This window comes from Ricinus communis, chromosome 3 (genome assembly GCF_019578655.1).
Source record: "Ricinus communis isolate WT05 ecotype wild-type chromosome 3, ASM1957865v1, whole genome shotgun sequence".
NCBI classification, from domain to species: domain Eukaryota; kingdom Viridiplantae; phylum Streptophyta; class Magnoliopsida; order Malpighiales; family Euphorbiaceae; genus Ricinus; species Ricinus communis.
Genome location: NC_063258.1, coordinates 31,876,573 through 31,902,890, shown reverse-complemented (window position 1 = coordinate 31,902,890; position 26,318 = coordinate 31,876,573). Strand labels below are relative to the sequence as shown.

At 35.9% G+C, this 26,318-nt stretch overlaps 5 protein-coding genes across 8 annotated transcripts; 2 read left to right on the top strand and 3 right to left on the bottom strand.

The window, feature by feature from the left end:
* Positions 1-117: 117 nt before the first annotated feature.
* LOC8259470 (putative ATPase N2B) lies at positions 118-8,148 on the top strand. 4 transcript variants are annotated; one of them, XM_048371872.1, is made up of 15 exons: positions 118-362; positions 470-606; positions 690-835; positions 927-1,072; positions 1,273-1,352; positions 1,562-1,819; positions 2,163-2,273; positions 2,524-2,646; positions 3,052-3,173; positions 3,255-3,324; positions 4,013-4,105; positions 4,964-5,091; positions 5,298-5,439; positions 5,579-5,716; positions 7,740-8,148. In XM_048371872.1, exons 1-14 carry the CDS (start codon positions 212-214, stop codon positions 5,711-5,713), a joined length of 1,842 nt encoding a protein of 613 aa, XP_048227829.1. In that variant the 5' UTR covers positions 118-211; the 3' UTR covers positions 5,714-5,716; positions 7,740-8,148. The 4 variants fall into 4 exon arrangements, with proteins under 4 accessions (XP_048227829.1, XP_048227830.1, XP_015572524.1 ...); XM_048371873.1 differs by lacking the exon at positions 7,740-8,148 and adding an exon at positions 6,940-7,504; XM_015717038.3 differs by lacking the exon at positions 7,740-8,148 and adding an exon at positions 6,683-7,504.
* Positions 8,149-8,325: 177 nt separating this feature from the next.
* LOC8259472 (adenine nucleotide transporter BT1, chloroplastic/mitochondrial) lies at positions 8,326-11,624 on the top strand. The gene is made up of 3 exons (XM_002515488.4): positions 8,326-9,451; positions 10,690-10,851; positions 10,941-11,624. The coding sequence occupies exons 1-3, from the start codon at positions 8,942-8,944 to the stop codon at positions 11,412-11,414; spliced, it is 1,146 nt and encodes a 381-aa protein (XP_002515534.1). The 5' UTR covers positions 8,326-8,941; the 3' UTR covers positions 11,415-11,624.
* Positions 11,625-11,852: 228 nt separating this feature from the next.
* LOC8259473 (uncharacterized protein At2g34160) lies at positions 11,853-13,346 on the bottom strand. Its single transcript, XM_002515489.4, has 5 exons — positions 12,999-13,346; positions 12,858-12,906; positions 12,686-12,748; positions 12,519-12,583; positions 11,853-12,101 (listed from the first exon to the last, which is right to left on the bottom strand). Exons 1-5 carry the CDS (start codon positions 13,116-13,118, stop codon positions 12,012-12,014), a joined length of 387 nt encoding a protein of 128 aa, XP_002515535.1. The 5' UTR covers positions 13,119-13,346; the 3' UTR covers positions 11,853-12,011.
* Positions 13,347-14,221: 875 nt separating this feature from the next.
* Positions 14,222-20,865, bottom strand: LOC8259474 (cellulose synthase A catalytic subunit 1 [UDP-forming]). Its single transcript, XM_002515490.4, has 14 exons — positions 20,545-20,865; positions 19,559-19,754; positions 19,288-19,469; positions 18,678-18,798; positions 18,384-18,570; positions 17,966-18,232; positions 17,515-17,860; positions 17,257-17,394; positions 17,033-17,158; positions 16,573-16,785; positions 16,225-16,483; positions 15,715-15,911; positions 15,250-15,600; positions 14,222-15,134 (listed from the first exon to the last, which is right to left on the bottom strand). The coding sequence occupies exons 1-14, from the start codon at positions 20,623-20,625 to the stop codon at positions 14,547-14,549; spliced, it is 3,252 nt and encodes a 1,083-aa protein (XP_002515536.1). The 5' UTR covers positions 20,626-20,865; the 3' UTR covers positions 14,222-14,546.
* A 2,132-nt stretch (positions 20,866-22,997) lies between these two features.
* LOC8259475 (transcription factor HY5) lies at positions 22,998-26,110 on the bottom strand. Its single transcript, XM_002515491.4, has 4 exons — positions 25,619-26,110; positions 24,863-25,049; positions 24,572-24,728; positions 22,998-23,555 (listed from the first exon to the last, which is right to left on the bottom strand). Exons 1-4 carry the CDS (start codon positions 25,713-25,715, stop codon positions 23,487-23,489), a joined length of 510 nt encoding a protein of 169 aa, XP_002515537.1. The 5' UTR covers positions 25,716-26,110; the 3' UTR covers positions 22,998-23,486.
* Positions 26,111-26,318: the final 208 nt, after the last annotated feature.

The following is a 26,318-nucleotide window of genomic DNA, read 5'->3' as shown; positions in this document are numbered from 1 at the left end:
GCTTCATCTAACGGTTAACTGCCCATCCGCGTCAACAAACAAGAGTAATTTTCTTATTCCTCCACGTGGCTTATCTATTAAGGAGCCACGTCACCTTTCCATCCTTATAAAGCGCACGCCTACTAGTGAAGAATTAAAACGTTGCCGCTGCCGGAGCTGAAGTGGTTCAGTTACAGAAACTTGAAGGATTAGCGAGAGCGAGCAAGATAGAATGAGAAAAATATGGTCAATTTCATCAATTAGAAATCTAGGGTTTGTTAAACGAAGAATTAGCTCTAGCTCAATAAATAATCTGTTTCAAAATAACGTCCTTTGCTTTTATTCTCATGATCCTTCAAATCATACCTTTTCAAAGCCTTCAGGTCTACCTCTCTCTCTTTCTCTGCATTGATGGGGAATTTACCTTAAAGTTTGTTTTTCTTGTAAATTGACATGCTTTAATTTATGAAATGGAAAAATGTTACCTCAGGGCTATTGGCACGCTATAAGAATATGGTTGATCAAGGAAAGCTACAGCATGATCCTTACCAGGAAAAAGTTGCTTCTGAATTAGAAAAACTACTTGGAAGATTGCAACAGTATGAGAAGGATATGGAGGATTATCATGTATAAATTTTTGGATCTTTGTTTTTATTTAATTTTATCAGTCATTTTCATATTTTATGATTGTTTTATTTTTCTTCTTTAAGGTAAAGCTTGCTAATTGGGAGCAGAAGAGAGAGAATGAGAGGATCAAGCTTTTAATGGAAGAAGCTGAGCAGAAGCAGAAAGGAGATACTCTATGGACATCATTAAATGAGCAAAAGAACAATCTTTTTCAAAGATGGATGTTAAGGTAACTTTTCAATTATCTTTTGTTATCTGAAATATCAGTTTTTTTTGTTTGTTTGTTACGTTATACTATTTTTTATTCTTTTACTGATCAGGAAAAAACCTAAAAATGTTGAACCCGGAGTAGGTAGATGGGTTTCATACTTAAATAGAGAAAGAAAATTAGATTCTGTTGTTGGTCGCCGTCCAATTGCTCCTCCAGCACCCAAAGGACTTTATATATATGGCAATGTTGGAAGTGGTATGTTATAATCCTAATTGTGCTTAGTTATAAACTCAATCTTTGAAGCTTGTTGTATGTATGCATGTCTTATTTTGTAAAATTAAAGATTTTTTAAAATTAAAGATTTTTGCTTTGTTTCTAAGTGGTTTTGCATTCTTAACTGGCATGTGATTGTGTTCGTTTATTCATATGAATACAAAGTGGCACCTTAATTGCAGGGAAGACTATGCTAATGGATATGTTTTATGGTGCGACTGAAGGAATTGTTAAACATCGAAGAAGATTCCACTTTCATGAGGTCAATCTCTGTTTGTGCTTTCATGATATAGTCAAAATTCATTTATATGGTGGGCTTGAAAGCTAAATGCATGCCCACATGCACCTGTGGCCGTCCCTAATCTACCGGTCGATGTTGTTTACCGGAAGCCGGATTACATGTTGTTTATTGGCATTGCACGCTAGTGCTGTTCTATGGAAGGCAAAAATTGAACTTTACCTTCCTTGCAGGCTATGCTAAATATAAATGAACATATGCATAAGATATGGAAGAAACAAGTGGAGGAACAGTGTCTTGAGTCTAGCATATCTAGCTGGATAATGAATCTTCCATTTGACTTGAAAGTCAAAGAATGGCTAGCTGCAGAAGAAAAATATAAGCAAGAAGCGCAGGTGAAAAACATTCTTTCTACTGTAGCAGACAAGTTTCTTGTAGACCGGCGAGCAGGTCAAAAGGGGGCTAGTGTTCTCTGCTTTGATGAGATACAGGTAGAAAGGAATGTATGCTAAAACATCTATCTGTAATTTGATGTCAGCATAAAAAACTTAATCCTGTCATCGTACATTAGTAGTTTTATTTGGATATCCCATCTTGGAAGGAGAGCTTATATCAACTCATACATGGTGTACTGTTGGCTGGTGATTCTTTTGCATGTTTTTGGATGAACTCATACATAGTTCTTTACTTTATATGCTACCTCTAAGTGTTAGCAATAAAACTATGCTCGAAGGTGTTAATAGTTAACATTACCTGCTAGAACATGTTATCCAGAAACTGATTAAGTTTACAACTCATTCCAAATGACATCAAATTTGTGGTTTTATATTACAGACAGTTGATGTATTTGCTATTGTCGCCTTATCTGGAATTCTGAGCAGATTGTTGACTACTGGAACTGTTCTTGTGGCCACGAGTAATCGAGCACCAAATGATTTAAATCAGGTAGGTGGGTATGTGCTCCAAGTATCATCACAAAGCATTGACTTCTTTACCACAAATTAATTTCTCAACTTCTGAATCCTGGGTATAACCAGTGAGGGTATCGGTAGCTTAATACTGGCCTTCTAACATAGTTCTGGATTATATGTGAAATATTGTTGTGAGAGGTCCCTTGGTTTCTTTCTTTACTTGCATACAAAAAATCGATAGTGTTTAAGCATGAAAATTGATCTCAAATTTATTGCATCTATAGGATGGTATGCAGAGAGAGATCTTCCTAAAATTAGTTTCAAAATTGGAAGAGCACTGTGAGATTGTTCTGATTGGAAGTGAGATTGATTATCGCCGCTTTATAGCTCAAAGATTTGAAGACCAGGTGAGATGTTAAGCAGTTTTACTTGGTTTCCTTATGTGTTCATGTATGTTTTTGTTTGCTTTTTCTTTTCCCCCCTTCATCTGCCATCTGCCATCTGCCTTCTCGGATTTTCTTCATTAAATTGGTAGCTATTCATTTTAAGTGTTTTGAGTATCTTCAGAAAATGATGAATTGTCCTTTATACACTTTCAGAATTTTCCAAAATTTATAGTTCATGTCAAATGTTATTTTTGCAGTTTCTTTCATCTCATAATGCTTTCATGTACAGTCCATATCATCAGAACTAGATACTGTAGCATAATGCAACCAATGTTAATTTGATCAAGACCTCAAAAGAAACGCTAGTAGAATTATTCTCCTTGCGTATTTTTGTTGAGGTAGTTGAGTATATAATTGCACAAGCAGGTTCACTATTTCTGGCCATTGGAGAGCAATGCTGTGAAGGAATTTGAGAAAATTTGGTGTCAGATCACAGACCAATTAGGAGGAGAAATCGTCTCTGCTACTATCCCAGTTATGTTTGGGAGGTATCTTTCAAACATACTTGTTTAAACCATTAAATGCTTGGTATCCAATTTGATGATGTGCATTTCTTTTTGTGCATTTAGAGAGTTGGAGGTTCCCGAAAGCTGTAATGGTGCGGCAAAGTTCACATTCGAATATCTGTGTGGGCGGCCGGTATTATACTTGTTTTCTATGATCATTTTCATCTTCTCTTGATTCTTTTTCATCAATATATGAACAATGTGCTTTATAATTTGTATTAGTTACACCTGCTCATTAAAGATTTCTTTTACATTATACCGCGTATGTTTTCACTTTTGACTTTTATATGGACTTGTTGATTGCGTGCAACTTATTTTAACTTCTCATCTTTGGGAACCAGATACTAACTTCAGCTAAAACCCATAGCAGTGTCCATAATGAATGGAAAAGGAAACAAAGTGAAAAGATATGGAACGAATAACTGAAGGCTAGAGTAAACCTAAGAAACTAATTTGTGATAGTTTCCATGCATGAGAGAAATGAACAAGGCCTATGTATAAATTCTCAAATGGAAGACTAGCCAGAAAAGGTATCATAAAGTGGGGACTAAAACATGCAACTAGAGACCATGCACTTCTACAATGTTTCCCTTAATAGGATAGAGCACTAAACTTTATCTTGTGGCTTTTTGGAAGTTGTCTTGATTTTTGGAAAAAATCTACTTCTACTTCTTATATCAGCAATGAATATGGCATTTGAGAAACTGTATGTTCTTTTGTTTTCAGATGGCAGATGATAATTCTCTTCTTTTACCTACTTGTTTCCTTTACTGCCTCCCTTTTGGCGGTGACTGACTTGCTTTACTGCTGATTAAACGCAGAGAGGTGCAGCAGATTATATTGCAGTTGCAAAAAGTTATCATACTGTTTTCATTTCTGAAATTCCAGAAATGAGCATGCGAATCCGCGACAAGGTTACACTATTTCCTTTTAATGCTACCTGAAGAGTTATACTGCATATGAGGTCTGTAAAATCTGAATATGATGCCAAACATGTGTTGCTTGAAGTTAAAATAAAACTAATCAATGGCGTAAAACTTGACAATCGTTTGATTCAAACCTCAAATCATTGAATGGAAGATACCTGGTTAGTTTAAGCACATATGTTTCTTGGAGCATTTTAAGCACAGATGTTTCTTGGAGCAATGTTAATCCTTTTTCGCTACTTGGTCTAATGTTCCCCTTCTCTTTACACCTCTGCTTGATCATAAGCGTACAAACATATTATATCTGATTTCAAATTGACATGCATATGCTTAAATTGTGGTGTGATAACCAAGCTGCCCTTCACATTGAGTCCAATCCTGTATTTTATGAACTAACTAAGCATATCGAGATTGACTGCCATTTCGTTCGTGAGAAGATTCAGCAAGGTTTGATTTCTATAGGTTATATGAAGACAAGAGAACAACTGGGAGAAATTTTCACGAGGCTCTCAATGGGACTCGGGTTGATTATCTCTGTAACAAGCTGGGCATGATTAGTATCTATGCTTCAGCTTGAGGGGAGTGTTATAATTGTATATAGCAATTAGAAGATTGGTTTAATTAGGAGTCCTAAAATAATTAGGATTGTATGTAGTGTATATATATGGGTGCAACTCTATTGATTAATTCAATTTTGAATCCTTCAGTCAAATTACAAGATCCTTAACATCTATGGCTATATGGAATACTTTGCAGCTTTATCAAATTATTTTAGCTAAGACTTCGAATACTATATATTGTTCCTCATTTTATTATCAATAACAAATTTGTGTTTTCACTTTCCAGGCACGTCGATTTATCACTCTCATAGATGAGTTGTACAATCATCATTGCTGCCTATTTTGTTCTGCAGCTTCTTCCATTGATGATCTATTTCAAGGAACTGAAGAGGGTACACTTTTTGACTTAGAAAGGTATTACTTACTATCTTTATAAGATTGGTCTTACTTAATAATTGGCGTCCAAAGGTTACTTTCCAGAAGCATGCTAACTTCTTTTTCTCCATTTAGTTTCCAAATTACGCATATTTACAAATATCTCTAGTACTCTCGTAATTATGTTTATCTTCTTGAACAACGAGGTACCACTGTAATTTGCTTCTTTGCTTTTTGCTGTCCAGTTTCCAATTTGAAACAGAGATAGAAGGTGGGAAACTTCGCAGAGATGTTTTATCTGAAGGCAGTGTGGGTTCTGGAGGTGCACCAACTGGCATAGTTTCCATGCTATCTGGTCAGGAAGAGATGTTTGCTTTCCGCCGAGCAGTAAGTCTTGTTCCAGCCATAATTAATTTGCTACATGTATAGGGTGCTATGAATTTTGTGAAGAAAAATTATTGGTCATATACATTTATTTAGGGTAACGACTGTGTTTGTCATGCTAACAAACAAGGTGTGTTTGCAGGTTTCACGCTTGATAGAAATGCAGACACCTTTGTATTTGGAAGGAGTTAAACTGCTTCATCCTTATTTTCAAAGGCAACATAAAAAATCAGGAAATAATCACTCATCCATTTTACATTCTCAAGCATCACTTTGAGAGGTAACTATTGTACTTCCAGTCCCTTCCAATGTTTAGTGCGATAATATGCATCTACCTCTTATCTCCAATTCATTGATTCATTTCCCTCTTTTCTAAAGGTCAACTTCTGCTCTTAATATTTATTTATTTGTTTGTTTGTTTCTTTTTGCTAAAACATAAGCAACAAGAATACATCTTGTAAGATTACAGTTATAAAGATGGGAATAAGTGTTGTTTCCCTAAGCAATTATTGTACAATTAATAACTACTTAATTAGTATCGTAAAAAAATTTGACGCCCAGAATTTTAATTCTAGCCTGTCTCTTTGCTTCATACCAATGTAGTACTCAGATAGTTATAATCTTGGCAACTATAATTATCTTGATAGCAATCCTTGTTACTCTTGTGCAAATTTGAGTCGTGTTTCTTCGGCTCTCTGACAATTGTATATAAGAAGAATTTGAGGGGAAAAATAGTGTACATATGGTACAATTTCTCCATCATGTATGAAACTATTAGAAGATACGTAAGTGGGAAAGATATATATATATATATATATATATATATATATATAGAGAGAGAGAGAGAGAGAGAGAGTCGGCAAATTTGCAGAATTTACTATTAGCTGTGTTCTTTGTGTGGGACATCACGAACGAATGAAGTTTATTCGTAAGAATAATACTGGATGAGAGAGACTCCTCAGATACTATTATTTCATTGAGCTATACCAAGTTTAAGATGTGTGACCAAGTGGCTAGAGACTTCCAAATATATTCCTTCACTGTCTTCAGTGAGTTATCATTGGCCGAGGGCACACGAGGAAACACACACCCCCGCGTCAAATTCTGAAAACAGAAATATCATGGTCATTTATGGTTGAGATATTTATACTTGTGCCTCTTGTGTTTCTACAATCTGTTGAGTGATTAGCATAGTTTAAACTTAAAAGATGATTACTGTATATATTCGAAATATTGATTTTGGCAGTGGGGATTCTTGCGATAGCGTCAAAGGCTTTGTTGGAGACAACCATTGTGGCTGGGCATGGATTAATACTGCAAAAATCCACCACCTCCACAACTATGGATCCACCCTGACACGCTCGCTTGGTCCACTGATGCACCGCATCCTGTATTTCAGACCACAAGCAGCGGTATTGACCCATAAGTCATCACTAGCTGCAAGAAAATACCCACCCTGTGGGAATGGATCTTGGTTGTAACCATTACATTTCGTTGCTTCAGCAATACAGGAGAACGCGAGAAAAGAAAATCAGACGAGGCAAAGAGTCTACAAAACAAAAGCTTTTAGGCAGTACTTTAGCATAGTTTGTGCTAGCCGATGCATATGGATTACATTTAACTTACGTTTTCTCTCGATTACCTTGTCATCATAGTTGCACACACTAAAATACTTGTAAGAAATCAACAATTAGCTATAATTAAGATGCAAATGCCAATGCAAGTGGAGAGAAATTTGTTTCTACATACGCAAGTAGGGAGGATCATAAGACTTGGCAGTCCCGGCATCCCCTAAAGCTCTTGGAAACTTGAAGCACAAGAATAATAGAAAGAGCATTAAGGTATTCCGATGTATAGAAGTAGAATATAGAGGCGCTCTCATACTACGGTTATCCCCCATTTGAGTTCCTGTATTAAAGAGCTGTGTTCTGCTGAAGAAAATGGGCAGTAATGCAGTATGATGGATGTCATTAAAAAACTGGATTAAAAAATTTAACAAATGGCTACATGACTTGTATCATTCTATCAATTACATAATTGTGACTGGAAAGTGATGATTCTGTCTTAAGATTGCCTTTACTAATCCATTATGCCCCAGACTAGGCATCGACGTATTGGACCTCAACTGAAATTTAAGTCTGGCCTCTCCATTGTGATTTCTATAAGAATGTTGAAGTGGGCTATTGGGTTTAAAGTAGATATCCGTGTGGCAAAATCAAGAAAACCCCTTTTGTTTGCGTTCAGCACCACTGGCTCAACTCCATCCACATCATTTCCACTTTGGATTTTGCTTCTTCTTGTAGTGCTTTGGAGGGAATCCCTATGAACAAAAAGGTGCACATGGCTTAAATTTAAGGAGGGAAGTTTGTCAACTGCTGACACCTAACAAACCTTCAAGACCGGATATTTTGAGGCAGCAGATTCAGGGAGCCGACCACTCACACTTACCTTTCTTTCTTACTATTTTTCAGAATGCAGTTACTTAGCTAGTAATTCCTTTATTTGCAGAGCTGAGAATCAAATAAGAGCTAACACAGAATGCAGTCAATCATCTAATGGTCTAAATGAAGACTTTTTTTCTTTTGACCATATGTTCATGGTACTATGGTAGTCAATTTTGGACACTCTTAATTAAATATCATGGTGGTCAATATTGGACTAACTCCCAGTTGGGAAATTTATCTCCAAATATACTTTTGTTTATACGCATAATTGTTATTCCAGGTAACTTATTAGTTAATGTTTTTTCTTTTTCATTTTCATTTTCATGAATAATTTTATAATAATATGTATATATATATTGTGGATCAAGGAGAAGGAAGAACAACTTCAACATTGGATTTAGGCGTCGCCAACTACTATTAAGTTAAGGTTTATGTTTTAATTAATTTGAAAATAAATCCGAAGTTCAAACTAAGTAAACTTTATAATATTAGTTGGTATGTACCTAGCAGTTCAAATAACCTAGACAATCACATGTATCCAAAATCTTTAAAATTTCCTTTAAGAAAATCTAGGCATAAATTTCTATTTTGGCAATAACACTAAGACTGAAAAATCCAACAAATATTATTATTCTTTATATGGATTAAAATAACCCAAAAAACTTGTTGAGAGCAACCTAAGACGGTCTGCACCCTCCTCAACGCAAATGCAAGACCTAACATTTTCTCTACTGCCCACCACCAACTGAAATCTGTCTCACTATATAAAAGAATCCTGAAGAAAGTGAAAGGGGTGAGTGGGAGAGATTCACCAACCACCCTTTTTCTTTCTCTCTTGCAATCTAGCTTCCTTTATTTCCACTGCCTATTACTTCCCCTTTGGTTTCATCGTCTTTACTTTTTTTCTTGGATTCTTCAATAAATAAGCCATTTTTTGCATTCCATTTCTCAACAATGGATTTTTTGAATACCCATTTGTCCAAAACCTGATCTTTCTTTGCTAAAGATGAGAATAACTGGTTGAGAAAATAAGAGAAAGTTCAATCAAAAAGTTTTGATTAATGGGTAGGCGAGAAATTCAGATATTTGATGACAAAGGGGATAGATTTCTCTCAATCTCTGATTTGGGTTCTCAATGGAGTTTCCAAGATGGGAACTTTCTTCCTGGTGGAGGCCTTTTCGCTAGTGTTAATCAGATGGGAATGGGTTTCCCTAATTCAAGTGACAATAGCAGTTTGAAATCTCTCTACAATGATCTGTATGAGAAATATTTGTCATTCATTGGGGTCCAAGAGGAGGAAGGGACATCAAAAAAGAAGACTGGTCTAAAGTTGAAAATTAAGGTTAAAAATCCTATGATGAGACGGTTAATTAGTGGTGGGGTAGCTGGTGCTGTCTCAAGGACTGCTGTTGCTCCCTTGGAGACTATAAGAACCCATTTGATGGTGGGCAGTAGTGGGCATTCTACTACTGAAGTGTTCCATAATATAATGAAGACTGATGGATGGAAGGGTTTGTTTCGGGGCAATTTGGTGAACGTGATTCGGGTTGCGCCAAGCAAAGCCATAGAGGTAATACATTTTCATGGTTTTATATTTCTCAGAATAATGGAGCTGTTAATCTTTGCTAACCGATCTCTTGGTACAGTGAATATTGTTGATTACATTGTTCTTGGTAGAATTGATCATGTCATTAATTGCTGCTTGCTAGTGTTTATCCGTCTATTAGGAAAAAATTAAATGCTAGGAAATCTTGTTTAGGATACGAAGGTAAATCATATTTTTAGTGAGACTACTTTCCATATTCTGTTTTATTAATGTCATCCTTTTTGTTTGTTCCTGTTCAGTTGTTGGTTCATTTATCTAAGAGTGTCAATAATGAAATATGGACGACTCATTTATAAAATTCAATTGTTGGTTTGTTATTTGTTTCTTTAGTTTTTTTTTGTCCGCCGCATTTTTAAGTTTGTCACACTCCCTTGGTATCTTTCTATGATGCCTTTGATGCAAGTATTCGTAGCTCTCTTAAAGTTTTTCTTGTAGTTGCTACTTTTTATTCTCTTATGAACGTACCTCAATACCCTTGTTGTTTCAGGCATGGATTTCCTGTTGCACTGAGAGGTTGTTGCCTTTGATTTCTCAAGTTGCTTTAGAGTTAATTATAAATCTTAAATAGCTATAAACTAAAACAGACTTTGGATAAGGACATGTCTGACTGGATCCATGTAGGTTAACATTCAGTTGAATAGTTACGGTGCACTCCATTAGGGTTTTTCTTTTAACAAATTTAGGATGTCAATGCTAGATGCTAGCATGAAACTGTCTGCCTATGTTCTTCATTTCGATTGCACCTCACCTGGTAAGCCTAAGATTACTCCGTCTTTATAATTATATTCTCTATAGTCAATTTACCACCACCTGTTATAGAGAATAGACATCAAACTGCTTAAACCCTTCTGGTTCATAGAGCTTTTAGCACCAATATTTTGTATGTGAGAGGCTATTAATTAATTTTTCTGCAACCTATCACCAGTGCAAACTTCAGCAAGCAATGTAATGTTCTTTCACGTTCCCGTGCTAGTAAATTTTACACCTTATTCAGCACTCCACAAAGATGCAAAATATGGTATTGCATCATGGAATTTAGTGAGGATTATCAGCTACATTGTACATGACATTATGGACTGGCAGTTACTGTCTGTTTTGTTCAAATAGAAGAGAAATGAGATATCATTATTTTGATTATTGAAAGTAATTATCTAGTTTCTGATTTTCATTTTTTTCTCACATGTGATTGGTTCTCATCTCAGCTGTTTGCATATGACACTGTTAATAAGAATTTGTCACCCAAATCCGGCGAGCAATCTAAACTTCCCATTCCTGCCTCATTAATAGCTGGGGCTTGTGCTGGAGTGAGCTCAACTTTGTGCACATACCCACTTGAATTGGTCAAGACCCGATTAACCATACAGGTATGCACAAAAACCTGGACCTAGAATTGTGATATTTGAGGATGTATATTGCTGCAAATTCTAATGGGAAGTGTCATTTTGATGTGCAGAGAGGTGTTTATAATGGTATAATAGATGCATTCTTAAAAATACTGCGAGAAGAGGGCCCTGCAGAACTGTATAGAGGCCTAGCTCCTAGCCTTATTGGAGTTATTCCATATGCCGCAACAAATTACTTTGCTTATGACACCTTACGGAAAACATACCGGAATGTTTTTAAGCAAGAGAAGATTGGCAACATCGAAACCCTTTTGATTGGATCAGCAGCTGGAGCCATATCAAGTACTGCAACTTTCCCCCTAGAGGTTGCACGCAAGCACATGCAGGTAGGAGCCGTCAGTGGAAGGCAGGTATACAAGAATGTAATTCATGCACTTGCGAGTATACTTGAGCAAGAAGGGATTCAGGGTTTATATAAAGGGCTGGGTCCCAGCTGCATGAAGTTGGTACCTGCAGCTGGGATTGCTTTTATGTGCTACGAAGCATGCAAGAGGATACTCGTAGAGGAAGGCGAAGAGCAATAACAGAGAAAACAAAGGAAAGAACCTATACCTTTTTTCCCGCACTAGACTTGAATTGATTTTGCAGTTTTTTTTCCGTCAGTTTTTTTTTTTCTTTTTCTTTTTGCCGAGGACACAGCCAATCACCTTGTTTGAGAAGTTAGAAAACACATTTTATGTTTATGATTTCCTCCTTTTGGCACAAATAATAAATAGAATTCACATTTTGAAGAATGTTCTTCTACTTTGTATGTTCTGCTAATTTGTTCTGTTATTATATTATATCCCAATGTACCATGACAAGTCAGAATCGAGATGTCGACCATTAAACGTCATATTTCCCAAGGTGGGGGGGGGGGGTCGACTTAGAAGCCAATAGAATGCCAATGATAGAACATTCAGCAAATCGAAAATGTCAGAATCAGTAGAAAACGAGCAAGAATCAGTTAACTTCAGACTGAATTGAACCTGGAAATGAATCTGAATTTTTAATAAGTGCATTGTTTCTACAACACAATCCTAACAGAGAGATTATGACCGCTAAAGAACTTGAAAATACAATCTAAAACAATACTGTTACAGATGTCCCACAATAAAAGAACTTGAGACACGAGTTCAAGCTCAGCTCTGCTCCTCGCTATCAGTACCTTCCTCTGTAGCAGCAGCCATCAACTCATCAAACTTCTCCGTCTTCCCTAGCAATATCTCAATCTAGCAGAAAGCAAACTCACATTGTCAGGCTTTCAATCTCAAAAACAAAAAGTAGGGCAGAAAAGAAAAACAAGCAGATTATGTATAATTTGGTATTTCCAAGGGCAAAGCTTAAATCTCCAAAACGGACGCCTGACATTGACTTCATATTTGGATATGATATCCATCCAAGAGCATCCTCAATCTGCTTACTCTATAACTTATAATTCAATCAGAAAAAGGGATCCATAATTGATTATTAATTCCACAACTCCCACGCATATCACGTATCCAAATGTTGATTCTGATTGTTTCTCATACAAGTCTGAAAGCAGCGGGCACAATTTTAAACCTAAGCAAGGTATTCATTTCATGGTACAATAATAGTTTAGAATATTCAACGCCAAATATGAATATTTCTTAATTTGGAGAAAATACCTTAGCTTTAGGGACGGGGCGTCCTCCTGTATCCTCCCTCATGTCAACAGTCGAAGTCATGATCTCTATGTTATAAGTTATTCGGAATACTAAGTTATCGAGCTCCGAAAATGAAAACTTTTAAACAAATACTTCTAAGGAAAGGAAAGAAAAAAAAAAAATCTTACTCTTTTCAATAGCCAACCCATTATTCTTCAATATCTCGGCAATGGTCACAACTGTTGCTATAGCTGTATATATACATATGTTTAATTTATAATAAGAAAAATAGTCAATATTAAGAGTAAAAATAATGATAACGATAAAAATAAAAACTTAAAATTAGAAAACAAAGAATACCCATTCCAAGTGCAGACAGTTCAACTTCATTGTGTTGCTGCATGTATCTCTGCAAAATACATAAGTATGGGGGGAAAGTAAAAGTAAAAATACATACAGATGGACAAAGAGATCTAATTCACAGAAACATGTAGAGAATACCTTGGCGAGATTGACGTAGAAAAAGAGGGGCTTCTTCGTATTAGAGACTTGGATGCGGTTTTTCTTGTTGGATGCATCATTTATGTTCATGTTGTTTACTCCTTCTGTTACAGCCTCCATTCTAACTACTACTACTCCTCCTCCTCCTCCTTTATCAGTTTCTTCTTGTAGATAAAAGCTTATAAGAACCCTAATTTCACTTGCAGATTGTAAAATTTGTGTACTATCTCTATCTCTAGTGGAGTTGCAAAAGAGTGGGGTCTGTTTTACGACAGAGGAGGCTGCTGCTGCAATTTATAAAATCCCTTCCTTAAAAACCCTTGACCTTGTTGCTTTCCTTCAATTTTTAGGGGTTTTTGTTATAAATCCGCATTTGTTAGATTAGACCACGTCGTTTCAATTTTCTTTTCTTACCACTTAAACTTGGGCTTAGATTTAAATATAGGCCCAATGCGTATGGGATATATGGCCCAATAATATGAAGAAGCTAGGACTTATTATATATAAGGTATGATAAGATTATTACTGCTCCCTCACTCTTGTTATAAACAGATTACAAATTTAAACTTTCTTTTATTGTCATTATTGTCATCTTCTCTGTAAAAGATTTTTTTACAAAATATTCCAAAGGTAGAAATATAATAGAAAGTGATATTACTTGTATTAATTAATAAAAATAAGTGTTTTCAACAATTAATTATCAAATTAACAATTAAAAGAATAGATTATATTTTGTAGCGCAAAATGAAAAGAAAAAGAGAGAGAAAGAAACACCTATCAGAGTGGAACAGAGAGTATAAAGATTATAAGTGAGCTTCGATAATTATCCTTACTGGTACACTAACTGAAGTCTTTCGGTTTCTCACCTCATATTTTAATACATTGGGTTGGCAGTCTCTTAATTAGAGGAAAAGCTGCCCAAGTTTTGTTTGAAAGATTGGATAAGCAATGCTACTTTCAATTGTACATTACAGATACTTTCTTTCTTCATTTTCTCTTTGCTAAGTTACACTACGGAAGCTAACTCTTCTTTGTCATGGTGCACGCAACAGCTGCCTTGACCATGCCATGATGTACGTCTTCCGTCTATTATTTTTCCCATTCTTTTTCCTTTTCTAAGAGATTATGCATCCAACCAGGTGAAATCCAAACATGGACCAATCAGTAGAATCATAAGATTCATATAATACTGAATGCTGAGATCTAGTTTCCAATCAGGAACCTCTTCAGAACAAAATAAAACTGCTCCATAACCTTTTCAAAGAATAACATGAATTGGATAGGTATCTATATGCTTTTACCAAAAGCCACCATAAAACTGCACAACAATGACAAACAACCTTTTCAAGTCCAAAGGGCCTACTAACATTGTGGGAACGACAACAACATATGACATGGAAGGTTCTTTATGTTCTAAACTTCCTCCCATATGAGTTTAACATTACATAAATTAACAAGTTTATAACCCATCTCAGTACCTTCATTTCTTGTTATATACACAAGGGTAGGCTTGTAAGGCAAATGGCAACAAAATGATTGCAAATCCATCTAGCAGTTGATGCCACATTGACCATTTGCAGCAGCTTTTGCCGCATCCGATGTGAAAGGGTCGATCCTGACCCATAACAAGGAGAATATAGAAGCAAGAAGAATGGACCACACAATGACAATTGTCGGTGTACGATTTTGCCGACCCAGTAAACCCTTCAAGAATGGATATAAATGAGCAACAACCCATAGTGCAAAGAACAACTTGCCAAATAGTGGACCCCATGACTGATAGCCGCTATTTATGGCATACGAAACACCAGCCACAATGCCCACCAAGTTGACAATAATGACTGTAGTTGGCGGAATGAGAAGAGATGTCCACTTGAACACATAGAGTTCTGCAAAATCCCCATCATCGTCAGAAGCTTTTGAAGTGACAGTAAAGTTGGTATCAATCCCCGCAAGCACCTTCAAAAGCCCTTGGAACACAGCAAAAAGATGAGCTGATGTACCACCAATGACCCAGAACTGCTCATTCCTCCACAAGTCTTCAATCGTGACTCCACTCCACCTGAGCTCAAGTATTGCAGTAGTGAAAATGGAGACAAAGAGGAGAATGAACCACATGCTAGCAAAGTTGCTTATCTGAAAAAAAGTAAATACAAAATAAGTCATAAGTTCCATGACTAATATATGTCCTCAAAAGTTTACAAAGTTCAAGTTAAACAATTTGGTGGAAATGAAGTAAAATGCCACTTGCCTCGGGAATAATAAATTTATCGGTTAGAAGGCAAAAAGCAGGCAGCGTGCAGTAAGCAATCAGTGGGATAGAGGTGAGTGGGTAGACAATAGTGTTAATATATGCCAGCCTCTCCAGGAGCTTCAACCTCCCATTGTAACCATACCATATGGGGCAATGCCTGCTTAGCAGAATCTCAATTGATCCCAAGGCCCATCGAAGAACCTGATTCAACCGATCAGAAAGATTGATAGGAGCAGATCCCTTAAATGCTGGGCGTGGAGGCATACAATAGATCGATATCCAACCACGTGCATGCATCTTAAAGCCAGTCAAAATATCTTCAGTCACAGAACCATAGATCCATCCGATCTGGAAGAAAACAAAGAGAATCAGCTAATGATACAATACAGACATACAGAACAAGGGAGGAGAGGAGAAAGCTACTGTAGATGAACTGCTAAAGCCAAGTTAAGTTAGACTTGCCTCTTTGCCCCATTCAGTCTTGTCTTCATATCCACAGCTAATAACATGGATGGCTTCTTTTAGAAGAGATGCAGGATTGGTTGATGGTGGAATGCCTCCCTGTTCCATGAAGGTTGCTGCAATAAATACCGGTGACTGACCAAAACGCTTTTCTAGACTCTTCTGAGACATAAGAAGTGACCTCTCATCATCATATCCTGCAGAGGATAAAATAAGAAGTGAACAGAAGATGCTAAATATACTCTTATTATCATAAATTTCGATCACAATCAGTATAAAATCTCAAACTGAAATTTGTTACTAACTGGAAATATAAACAAGATTAAAATTGGACAAACTGGGGTGAATGGCCGTTCAATACCGGACAACAGCCAAAATATAACTCCATGTGCATAAATAAGACGTACCATGTTCATGAACAAGTCAAATTAATGAAGTTGCAATCTTTTAGAGGTTATATTAACTAAGAAATGAGGGTAAGTTAAAGGAAAAATATCATGGAAAACGAACCTTCAACACCCTCCTCGATATCTTCCATATTGAAAATCGGAACGGTGGATTCAGTTCTTTTCATTGCCCTCTTCTTGTCAATATATTTCTTATTACTACCTTTCTTTGTTGATCCACAACAACTCTTGACAATAATATTTGGTTCCAAATCTTCCTCTGTCAAGACCGGATCATAACCGTATAGCGCTTGCCTGTTAAAACAACAACCAGTTCCCACATAGACCGGACCTTGGATACCATCTAGCCCTTTCAAGTTGATCTAATAAGAATAAAACACTTATAAGCCATTTAAAAAATAAACATGAAAGCAGTTCAAAACTTAGTTAATGCAAATCAACCGGAGCATACATCAAAGAACACAATATTGCGATTGGCATATCGATCATGCAAATCAATGCCATCAAAACGCTGTGGGAATTGAACATAGCATGTTTTCTTGCCATAGGCAGGATCCATCATGAAGCACATTGCCTCTTTAAGAGCTTTGCTGTTGTTAAAGTAATGATCACAATCAACATTTAAAAGATAGGCACCATTGGTCAAGACAGCTGAAACTCGAATCTGAAAAAAACACAGATAAACCAAGTTAGAAGAAAGTTTGAGCTTAGTAGAAACATTACATGCCTGCCACCATGCCATATGTCAATTATTCATCTTGAATGAAATCACAGTGCACAGTAGTTGCCAATATCCTTTTAAATGAAATTAAATGGCAATTTGCTAAATAGTTTTGTAATGACATACATCTGAAAATTAGTGTTAATCTGAGATCAACAGGCAGTAAGAGATGGGATAAGAAATGACAAACCAATGCATTCATAGCTCCAGCTTTCTTGTGATGCTGGAAGCCAGGTCTCTTTTCACGAGAAACATAAACAAGTCGAGGTAACTCATTTCCATCTGTATCAAGGCTCCCATTGTGCCCTAAGAACACCTGTTCTTTCCCATAGAGGAAAATAGGTAAATCATTATTGTAAGAATGTTATGAGAGAGAATCATGACATCCAATACGCATAGGAAGCAGGATAGTACCTGGATCATTCCCGGATGGTCCCTAGGATTATTTCCAGGCCAAGGAGTACCATCCTGCATTGTCCAACCTTCTTCAGGCATCTTTTGTGCTTTAGCAACAAGTGCATTAATTCGCACCTTGAATTCTTCATATTCTCTCTGCAACACACAAATCATCCTCATTTTCACAGCAATGTTGAACACATAAAACGAAAAAAGAAAAAAATTCCACTTCAGCAGAACAATTTATAGCAGTAAGTATCTTGCTTCATGACTCACCTTCATTGCTCGGCGCTCTTTCACGAAAGAAGGTTGTATCTTGTCCTTCAGATAATCAATCTTTTGGGCAAAATAAAACTCAGGTGCCCTAGGCTCAATATTGTGCTTCTTGCAGAAGGGCACCCACTTCCTTGCAAACTCTGCAGTTTCAGAAAGGGCTTCAAATGTCAACATTGCCGAACCATCATCTGAAACATAGCAGGATACTTTGTCGACTGGGTAATCAACAGAAAGTATGGACAAAACTGTGTTGGCAGTAACAAGAGGAGGTTCTTTGAGGGGATCCACTGTACTAACAAATACATCAACAGGTGCCAACTGGGATGGTTCCCCTTCACGATCATATCTGCAAACATAAGATGTGAATAAGAAGGTAAGAACACCATTTTATTCTCTGTGAATCAGACATATTGTGGTGAAACCATTAACATTAAAATTGCATTTAACTAACCTCAAAGCAAGTCTGTCAAGATAGGTCTCACGATTGATAGGATACCATTTTGGAAATTGATCCAGAAGCCATGATAAAGCAAACCAAATCTCACAGATAACTGATGTTAGCCATAATGGGTATGCATTATTCACCGGGTGAGTGACACGATATTGCAAGAAGAAGCCCAAAATAATAAGCCGAAGAATGATTACAATACGATAAGGGGTCAGGTGAGAGGAAGAAATAGGCACCACACGACTCAAAGGTTGCCGAGCATCATCAGCCCTGTGACATAAGAAGTATCAATGCAAAATGCTTAATCATTGCAAGTAACGTGCTTGTCAGAACATAAAATGATTAATTATCAACTAACCCTATTTGCCATTTCACTTTAACCCTAAAGCAGGCAAACTAAATTTTCACTGCAGAAGCTTACATTTGGAGTTCTTCTCCATTTGAACCAGTGCCTTCCATGTCTCCCTTCCCTTCAGTGTATCTATTGGTCATTTGCATGATATTTTTCTCTTGTTTGAGTTTCCAACCTTCAACTCTCTCCTTCCAGTCAACATTGCCAAGGCCATAAGAATTCAAGTCCTTTGATGGGTCCACAATTCTGACAGGTACTGCAGCAATAATGACATGGTCAACTCAAAAATTCATATAACTCGTGCAGTAAAGTAGAAACTTATTTAAGAAATACTAGGCAAGAAAATTCAGGTTACTTGATTACCTGGCTGCCTAGGATCAACATAAGGAGATGAATTAACATGCTTTTCTGGAGGACCCAAAGGACCAGATGTTGTTCGTACAGATTGGTTGTCAGGTGTAGCACAGGGAATTTCACCAGAAACCTGGCAATAGGACACATAACAGTTACCAGATTATTGCAAAACCAAAAACCAGAAACCTAACAGTTAGCGCTAACATGCCTCGGAGAAAATAATTGTTCTAGCTAGCCAGCTGACAAATGGCAACAATGTCCATGGAAAATTTTTTTGCAAGAGAAGAAAAAGAATTTATCAAACCAGAACATATAACTGAAAGTTCATGTTAAATGTTAGGTAGGACAACTCATGACAGTACTGAATTTGCTTGACAATAGAAGCTCTAGAAAGGGTATGGCTCTTTTAGCACTACCAGTTTGAAGAATAGATTAACAAGAGTAAAGACACATGCAAGCCACCACTTAATTTTCAATCTATTCAACCTGACCCACTTCTAATTTGACCAAAATTTTGGAATACCACGTCGTAGACAATATAAGTCACTAAAGGATTCTATTGCGAATCCAGTACATGATACACAAAAAGATTTGCATGTCTACTGACCAATCTGCTTACCGGCTGTCCATTGGTAAGAAGTGGAATTGGTTGTTGAGATTCATGACGGGAGGATGCTGACAGATCTACATCATCACCCTGCCATTGGCTCCTTGTCTTGCCATTACCTTGGGCATAACTGAACTCATTCTCTAGATCATCAACATCATCTTCATCCTCATCTCCCTCCACTCGAGGACTCCCTGAAATAACCAGACAGAGCATTGCTGACTCAAGACAAACACAAATTTTATAACAAGATCCTAAAGAAACATTCAGCAAAGAAGCTAACCTTTGTGCCTCCTGTACCTAGTTTTGCATTGGGGGCAAGACTGAGTCCCATCTTTCCGCTCATATTCATAACAAGGACGGCAAACTGGGAAGGCACACTCATTGCAAGCAACAAAGGTGTCACCACTGGCTGTATGTCCGACGTTATCACCACAGATCTGACAGGTTTGGCCATTCAGATTCTTGAGGGGTTTGGGCTGCATTAGTCGTTGACAATGGAAAAATTAGAATTCTGGAAACAAATACTATGTGATAATTGCGATGAGCACAGAAATCACCATTATATTCCAATATTGCTCGTGCCTAATGTATGATATTGGTTTTTAAGGACACCAAAAGCCATTATTTCTCAAAAAAAGAAAATGAGAAGTAAGCAACCGAATGGGAATATTTCCTTAAAATGATTCAGGAATCAAAATCACAATGATAAAGACAATTCAGCTTTCAGGTAAAAAACAAATAGATGATGAAAGGACTAACTTCAATGTTCAAGTCCAAATCAAATACCAAAGTTTATCTAAACGAACCACAAAAAGTCCAAAGTTTTGAGTTCAGAAGTCACTCTCACACATCAACCAATTCTCGGGACCAAAAAACCACAGAGCATTCAATAACAATAAGAATTTACTTTAAAAATGGTTATTAAAATGAAAATCAAACGGATTTGTATCAAGATATTAAAGAAATGACTGCTGATCTAACTAAAAGAAAAAAAAACTCCACATCTAACTGAAAACTCACTTTTAGACTGCTAACAGCTAGATCCCAACATAATAATGCACTCCAACCAGTTAACAGTCAATTCTCAATTGTTAAAAGGAAAAATTAATAAAGACCCGCTCACCAATTTTCCAACTCAGATAAAGATTGCTAATACTCAGATCCACATTAAAATGCTAGCAAAGTCATAGGCCTTCAGTCAAAAACAAATATTTTTATTAAAAGAATGGAGCTTTGAAATGAAATGGGTGAGCTAAGAAAACAAACCCCACTATCAGAATCGTGGCGGATCCGGACCAATTCGTTTCTCCGGTGAGATCCGGCCACCATGCCAGCAGTTGCTTCCATGGTGGGGATTCTGATGATTCTTGAATCTCGATCACTCGAACTTCTTCTCTTATTTAAACAGAGATAGATCTAAAGGGAAATGCAAGTGATAAAGTGAAGAGAAGAGAGCAATGATGGACTTTGCGACCCTGTGTACTCTTCACCCACTCAATACGCCATCTATTCTCTCTTTCACTGTGTGTTTGTGTTTTCTTCTTCCAGCTATCAGTCTAGCTATCAATGCTTGTCATTTTATTATCTTCTTTTTTATGTTATTTTATACTTGCCTGTCTTAATATACAAAATTTACTTGCTGAACCGGTTGCTCCTCTCTCAGCCAGACGTCTGGCTTGGCTTGAGCCTTCTTGCATTCCAAACAAATAGTAGTTTGAATTTTACGGTTGTGAAAACGAAAATTCGCCTAATGTAAAAATAAAAATTCGAATTTAAAACTCTAATCTTACAAAAAATAAATGTTTACTATTTAGATTTAATAAAACTTTTAATGTTATAATTTTTTACTTTTTTTCAGCGACTATAAGAACGTAATACTTAATCTTTTAAATTATTTTATCTATACATTAAATTAAAACGAAGAAAATAAGTAAAAAATAAATATTAATAGATTAGAAATGCAAAGAAAAATAAGAAAGGAAAATAATGATAACAATTTTTGTCTTTTAATTTTTTAAATGGAGAGAAAGTTTTAAAAAAAGCTAGAGAGATTGTTATTATATAATAAAATTATTGTCTTACTTTTTGTAAATTTTTTAAAACATCATTATAAAAATTTAAAAATAAAATAGTTAATATATTTTATTTTAAAAAATTTTGTCATTTTAATTTTTCAAGTAAGGAAAGATATATTTTTTAATTTGCTTCGATTCAAATGTGAAAGAGAACATTAACTATTATAGTTATATCATTTTTTATATTTCTAAACAGAAAAATTTAACGGCTAAAAAAAGCTACTTATATAAAAATATTTACTTTTCTATTATCAAAAAATTAATAATTCGAATAAGTTTCTATCTAAAAATTATGACTAAATAATAAAATATTATTGTAGTAATCATTATAAACATAATTTTATTTCTTATAATCATTATAAACAACTCCTTACATATGGTTGGTTTCAAATTTTAAAGATAACTTATATATCATTTCTAATTTTAAAAATAGTTGTTATCTTAAAAATTTGAATCTCCATAATTCAGAATATATTTGTAAATTTTTTTTAATTGAAAAAAAAAATCAACTAAATAAATGGTTACAAAATCTAAGTCTACACATTGTTCAATTTAAACTTTGAATATTATAAAGAAAATTATATGAATGCTATAGATAACTGATAAAGCACTTTTAAATGTCAATTTCTAAAATAGATTCTTTGAATTGTATATTTTACTTTCTAGAAAAAAATGATTTTGCTTAACTCATGCAAAATAAATAAAAGAAGTTGGCTGAGCAGCTAAGCCACGTCACAAACAGCTAGAAGTGGCTTCCCCAATTTAAACAAACTGTATCTACTTTTATGTGAGCTCAAAGACATGTAATTAATCTATTGGCTGTTACAAACAAAAAAGTTACACCCAATCGTATTGAGCAACGTGGCCAGATCTTTTGGAGCCTTATGATCGGTTGTCAAGGGAGGAAGGAAGATAGACAGCTGAACGTTTATATTACTGTTAACAGGCTGTACCGCGAATTACCGGTAATTGTCGGTAGCTTTACTTGGTTATTTTAGTGGCTGTCGGTGGACTTAATTTTTCATTTTTTTTTTTATATAAATATGTTTCATTTGTTAATAAAATTGACATTACTATCTCATCTGCTTGTAATTAGCATAAATTTTATTTTATTTTTATCAATAATCTAACATTTCTATACTAATTTAAATAAATAACATCTTTCATTTTTCTGAACAGGTTCAACTATCATTTCTTAACCTAATTGATTTTAAATTTGAATTAGTGGCTAATGTGAGACGAACATTTTTAATCTCTATATACTTTTTGAATCAGAAAAGAAATGACAAATTAGGGTTGAATTTGTAAAATAACAAAACAATGTGTTATGAAAAATGTATATGGAGTGAAGGTAAAGTGGCATAGAGGATATTATGAATGCATGCCTTGGAGTATAAATATTAGTAATTGTGGTGCTTGCAAGGGTTAGAGTAGTGGGCAATTGGCTCCTATATTTTTAGAAGTAGATGATCTCTACATTATATGCTAACTCTAGACGATCTCTTATAAAAAAGTTTTTGTTTGGCGAGCTCATAGCTGGTTTAGGTTTAGGGCAGAGTGTTGAATTATAGAACCATAAAAATGTTGAGGATGCAACCAACCCTCGCGGCTGAAAATGATCAGCTATAACCTTAGACTTAAAAAGAAAAGAAGTACTCACTAGTAAGTTTTTGTTAGATGGGAAGGAATAATAACACTCTGTTGATACAAATAAAAAACATTTCAAGATCTAAGAGAACTACAGAAGACAAAAATGCCGACACAATATTTCTCATTTTGGGCAACCACTGTAGCTTTTGTTTATTAAAAGACAGCTAATTCTGGGTGATCCTCACTATCGCCCCCACCCTTTTCCTTCATGTATAAATAGAAAAGACATCTCAACAAAATGCAAAACACATAGCATCTTAGCAATCTACTCCCAGTCCCCACCCCTCGTGGCCCCACCACGGATACATTGAGCACATGCCCAAAATGCCATGGCGAATTTTAAAATTGAAGAAACTTCCATGGAGAGTCAGCATCAGAACAAGGACTGAACCAGGTACTTCAGGATAAATTCATCTGATGCCCCAGGAAAAATTTTGCACATTCACCGTTACTATCTCAGATACCCTCCTCTGATTTTCTCACCTACAAAGAACCATCTCCATTAGTATTACTGCTGCCTCCTCTCCTGCTTGCTGTAGTATTCTTCAATATCTGCCACAAAAGATCCAAAATATGAGGTCAACAACTGCCAATGAAACATTTAGCTATTTTAGCCTCTTCATTATCATGCATTTCTTCTCCAAACTTATGACAGTTTAGCTAGCTTAGCTTGTGAAAATATTTGACATTGTTCTAATGAATTCGAGTTTTAAACCTGCCAAACCATCCGGGGGATCAGGTTAACCTAACGTTTTGTATGTGTGTTGTGAGATGTAATGGAATCCAGCAAGGCAAACTCACAAGCAAAGCATCAGTTTTTCCATGGTGGAATTGGAACTCCAGTGCTTAAATTTTGAAGAGGCATCCCCTAAAATAAGATGAAATCCAAGCATACTGAACCACAACCCCATAGCTGCAACAAATCTTATGACCCATGCTGAAACAAGCCAAGTCCACAAGCCCACACTAACCTACACAACTGAGGTCCAGTCCAAAAGCCCCGAAAGAATTCATGCTCAAAGCCTCAATTTATCACTATATGGTGGTGCAGGCAAACAAATGATCAAAAAGGAAAGTCTTTGGGAACATTAAGGATACTTATACAAATCTAAAGATTTTTGCTCCATTTTGTTCTCACACTTGCCTGCCTTTTTTGCTCAAATACCTTACAGATCTTATAGATAGCCTCTAAAAGAAATCAAACAAGATATCAGTCGTGACAATATGGTCATGTGGATGATGTTGGGGCTCACCTAACATACCCCATTAATAATTTAGCTCATGACCTTTCATTTTCCGTTTCTTTCTTCTTGAACAGCCATTTTCCATTTCTTTAAGCCTCTCTAAGTTGACAAGAATAGATGATAGCCAATCACACTTGTTGATTTTGCACATATTCCTTATATAATAATAAGTGTTATGAGTTGTGAAAATCACAAGCATGTGATATGATTTAGTGAACCATACGATTAGATGTGGCATGATCATAAAGAACACCCAAAATGCCCCTTTAATGATGGATAAAATACAGCATGATGGTGATGATAGTGATGGGGATAATGACGTACATGTCTAAGCATTTGATTCTCATTCTGTAATGTGGAAAGCCTCTCTTCAAGCTCAGAGTTCTTCTTTTCCAAGTCTTTGACTCTTGTTTCCAACTCATTCAAGTATGCTTTCTTCCTTTCCCTTGCTTGCTGAGCTGAAACTCTATTCCTCAGCAACCTAAAATTTCCAGTTTCGTCCCCCGTGAAAACACACACAATACACCATCACTATCACCAAAATGTTATACCTCCTAGTAATTGTGGCCCCAGATGAAACGGCTAGATGGGGCAAAACGGTAAAATCATTGTTACCTTTTTAGCCGCTTGTTCTCTTTATCAGCTGGGCTCCTCCCTCTCTTTCTTGGAGTCTGACCCTCCCCTGGAGCCTGAACTCGATCTCGACCCGCAACTGAACTGGCGTCACGACCGGAGGCAGAGGTTCCGGCCTGTTCACCGCCGAACTCCGGCACTCTCCTGATTTCCTCGTCACTCTCCATACCTGAAATTATATAAATGTAAACTATTGATCAACAAAATAAAGTCTCGAACGTTCTATTGGAAATTAGTAATGCAACATTAAAGACAAAGAAAACATAAATCTTTATAGAACTTTCCCTCCGGGAAAGTGAAGAATCGTAGGGCCAGTTTATAAACCCAAATAGGTAAATTTCGAGCTACAACGGGATCATGAAGAAAGAGAAGTATAAACCAAAAATGAAAATTAAGCTCTACCCATCATAGAAGATCTTACATTAAACAACCCAGAAAGAAGTTTCGGAACTTCGAACAGAAGAGTTTACTAGTAGAAAAAAAATTTCCCAATACAGGAAATCTTACATTACACAACATCCAGAAAGAAATTGGAAATTTTCGAGAAAATGGTTTACTAGTTCACACCCAGGGCACCAAATCTTAGAATAATTAAAACTCATAGAAATTTAGAAACTCTAAACGAAATATATTACTGTATCATTAAAAAGAAAAAATATAAGAAAAGAAAACTAACCCAGAAAATATTAGAATTTGATATTATCTTAATAAAACATAGACCAAAGAGAGAGATCAGACCTTCTTTGACTTCAAGTTGAAGAGCAGAACTAGAAGATCTTTCACTGCTAGAAGGCAGAGAATTAGCTGCAATCGAACTAGATGCTTGCTCCTGCATTATCTTCTCAATTTTTTTTTCACACAGACAAACGACAAACAAATATGAAAAAAAAAAAAACTTCGTTTTAGAAAGAGAAAAAGAGCGGGATATTAATGTTAGAGAGAGAGAAATTTGCAGGGGAAAAGTGCAGAGAAATTAACGACCCTTAGATTTCAATTCAATCGGACGGTGGAGAGATGGTAATCGTGGAAGAATATGAGCCATGACGAAAAGGGTGGATCAAAGGATAGTGGGAGAGAAGCGTGGAGAAATATATTCCGTCAGATGAAAGTAGATCGGACGTTGAAGATTGAAATGTGAAAATGAGTAAGGACAATATTGCGTGCTGGGCTGGCTGCTGTTTCTCGGTGTTTGGGATGCATATGTTTCAACAGCTTCACACAATAATATCTCAATAGAATATCTACTTTCCTTATTTGGGATTCTGCACCTGAATTTCTGTTTTATAATTAATTTGGTTGGTCAGAATGTGCACCCATAAAATCCAATCAGTGAATAATTAGTCATTCGCATTTAAAATGTGCACCAATTACAAAGTACATATCAGAATAAAATCCAATTTTGATTTCCCATAGTAAAAGAAAAGGATCAGAAATTTAT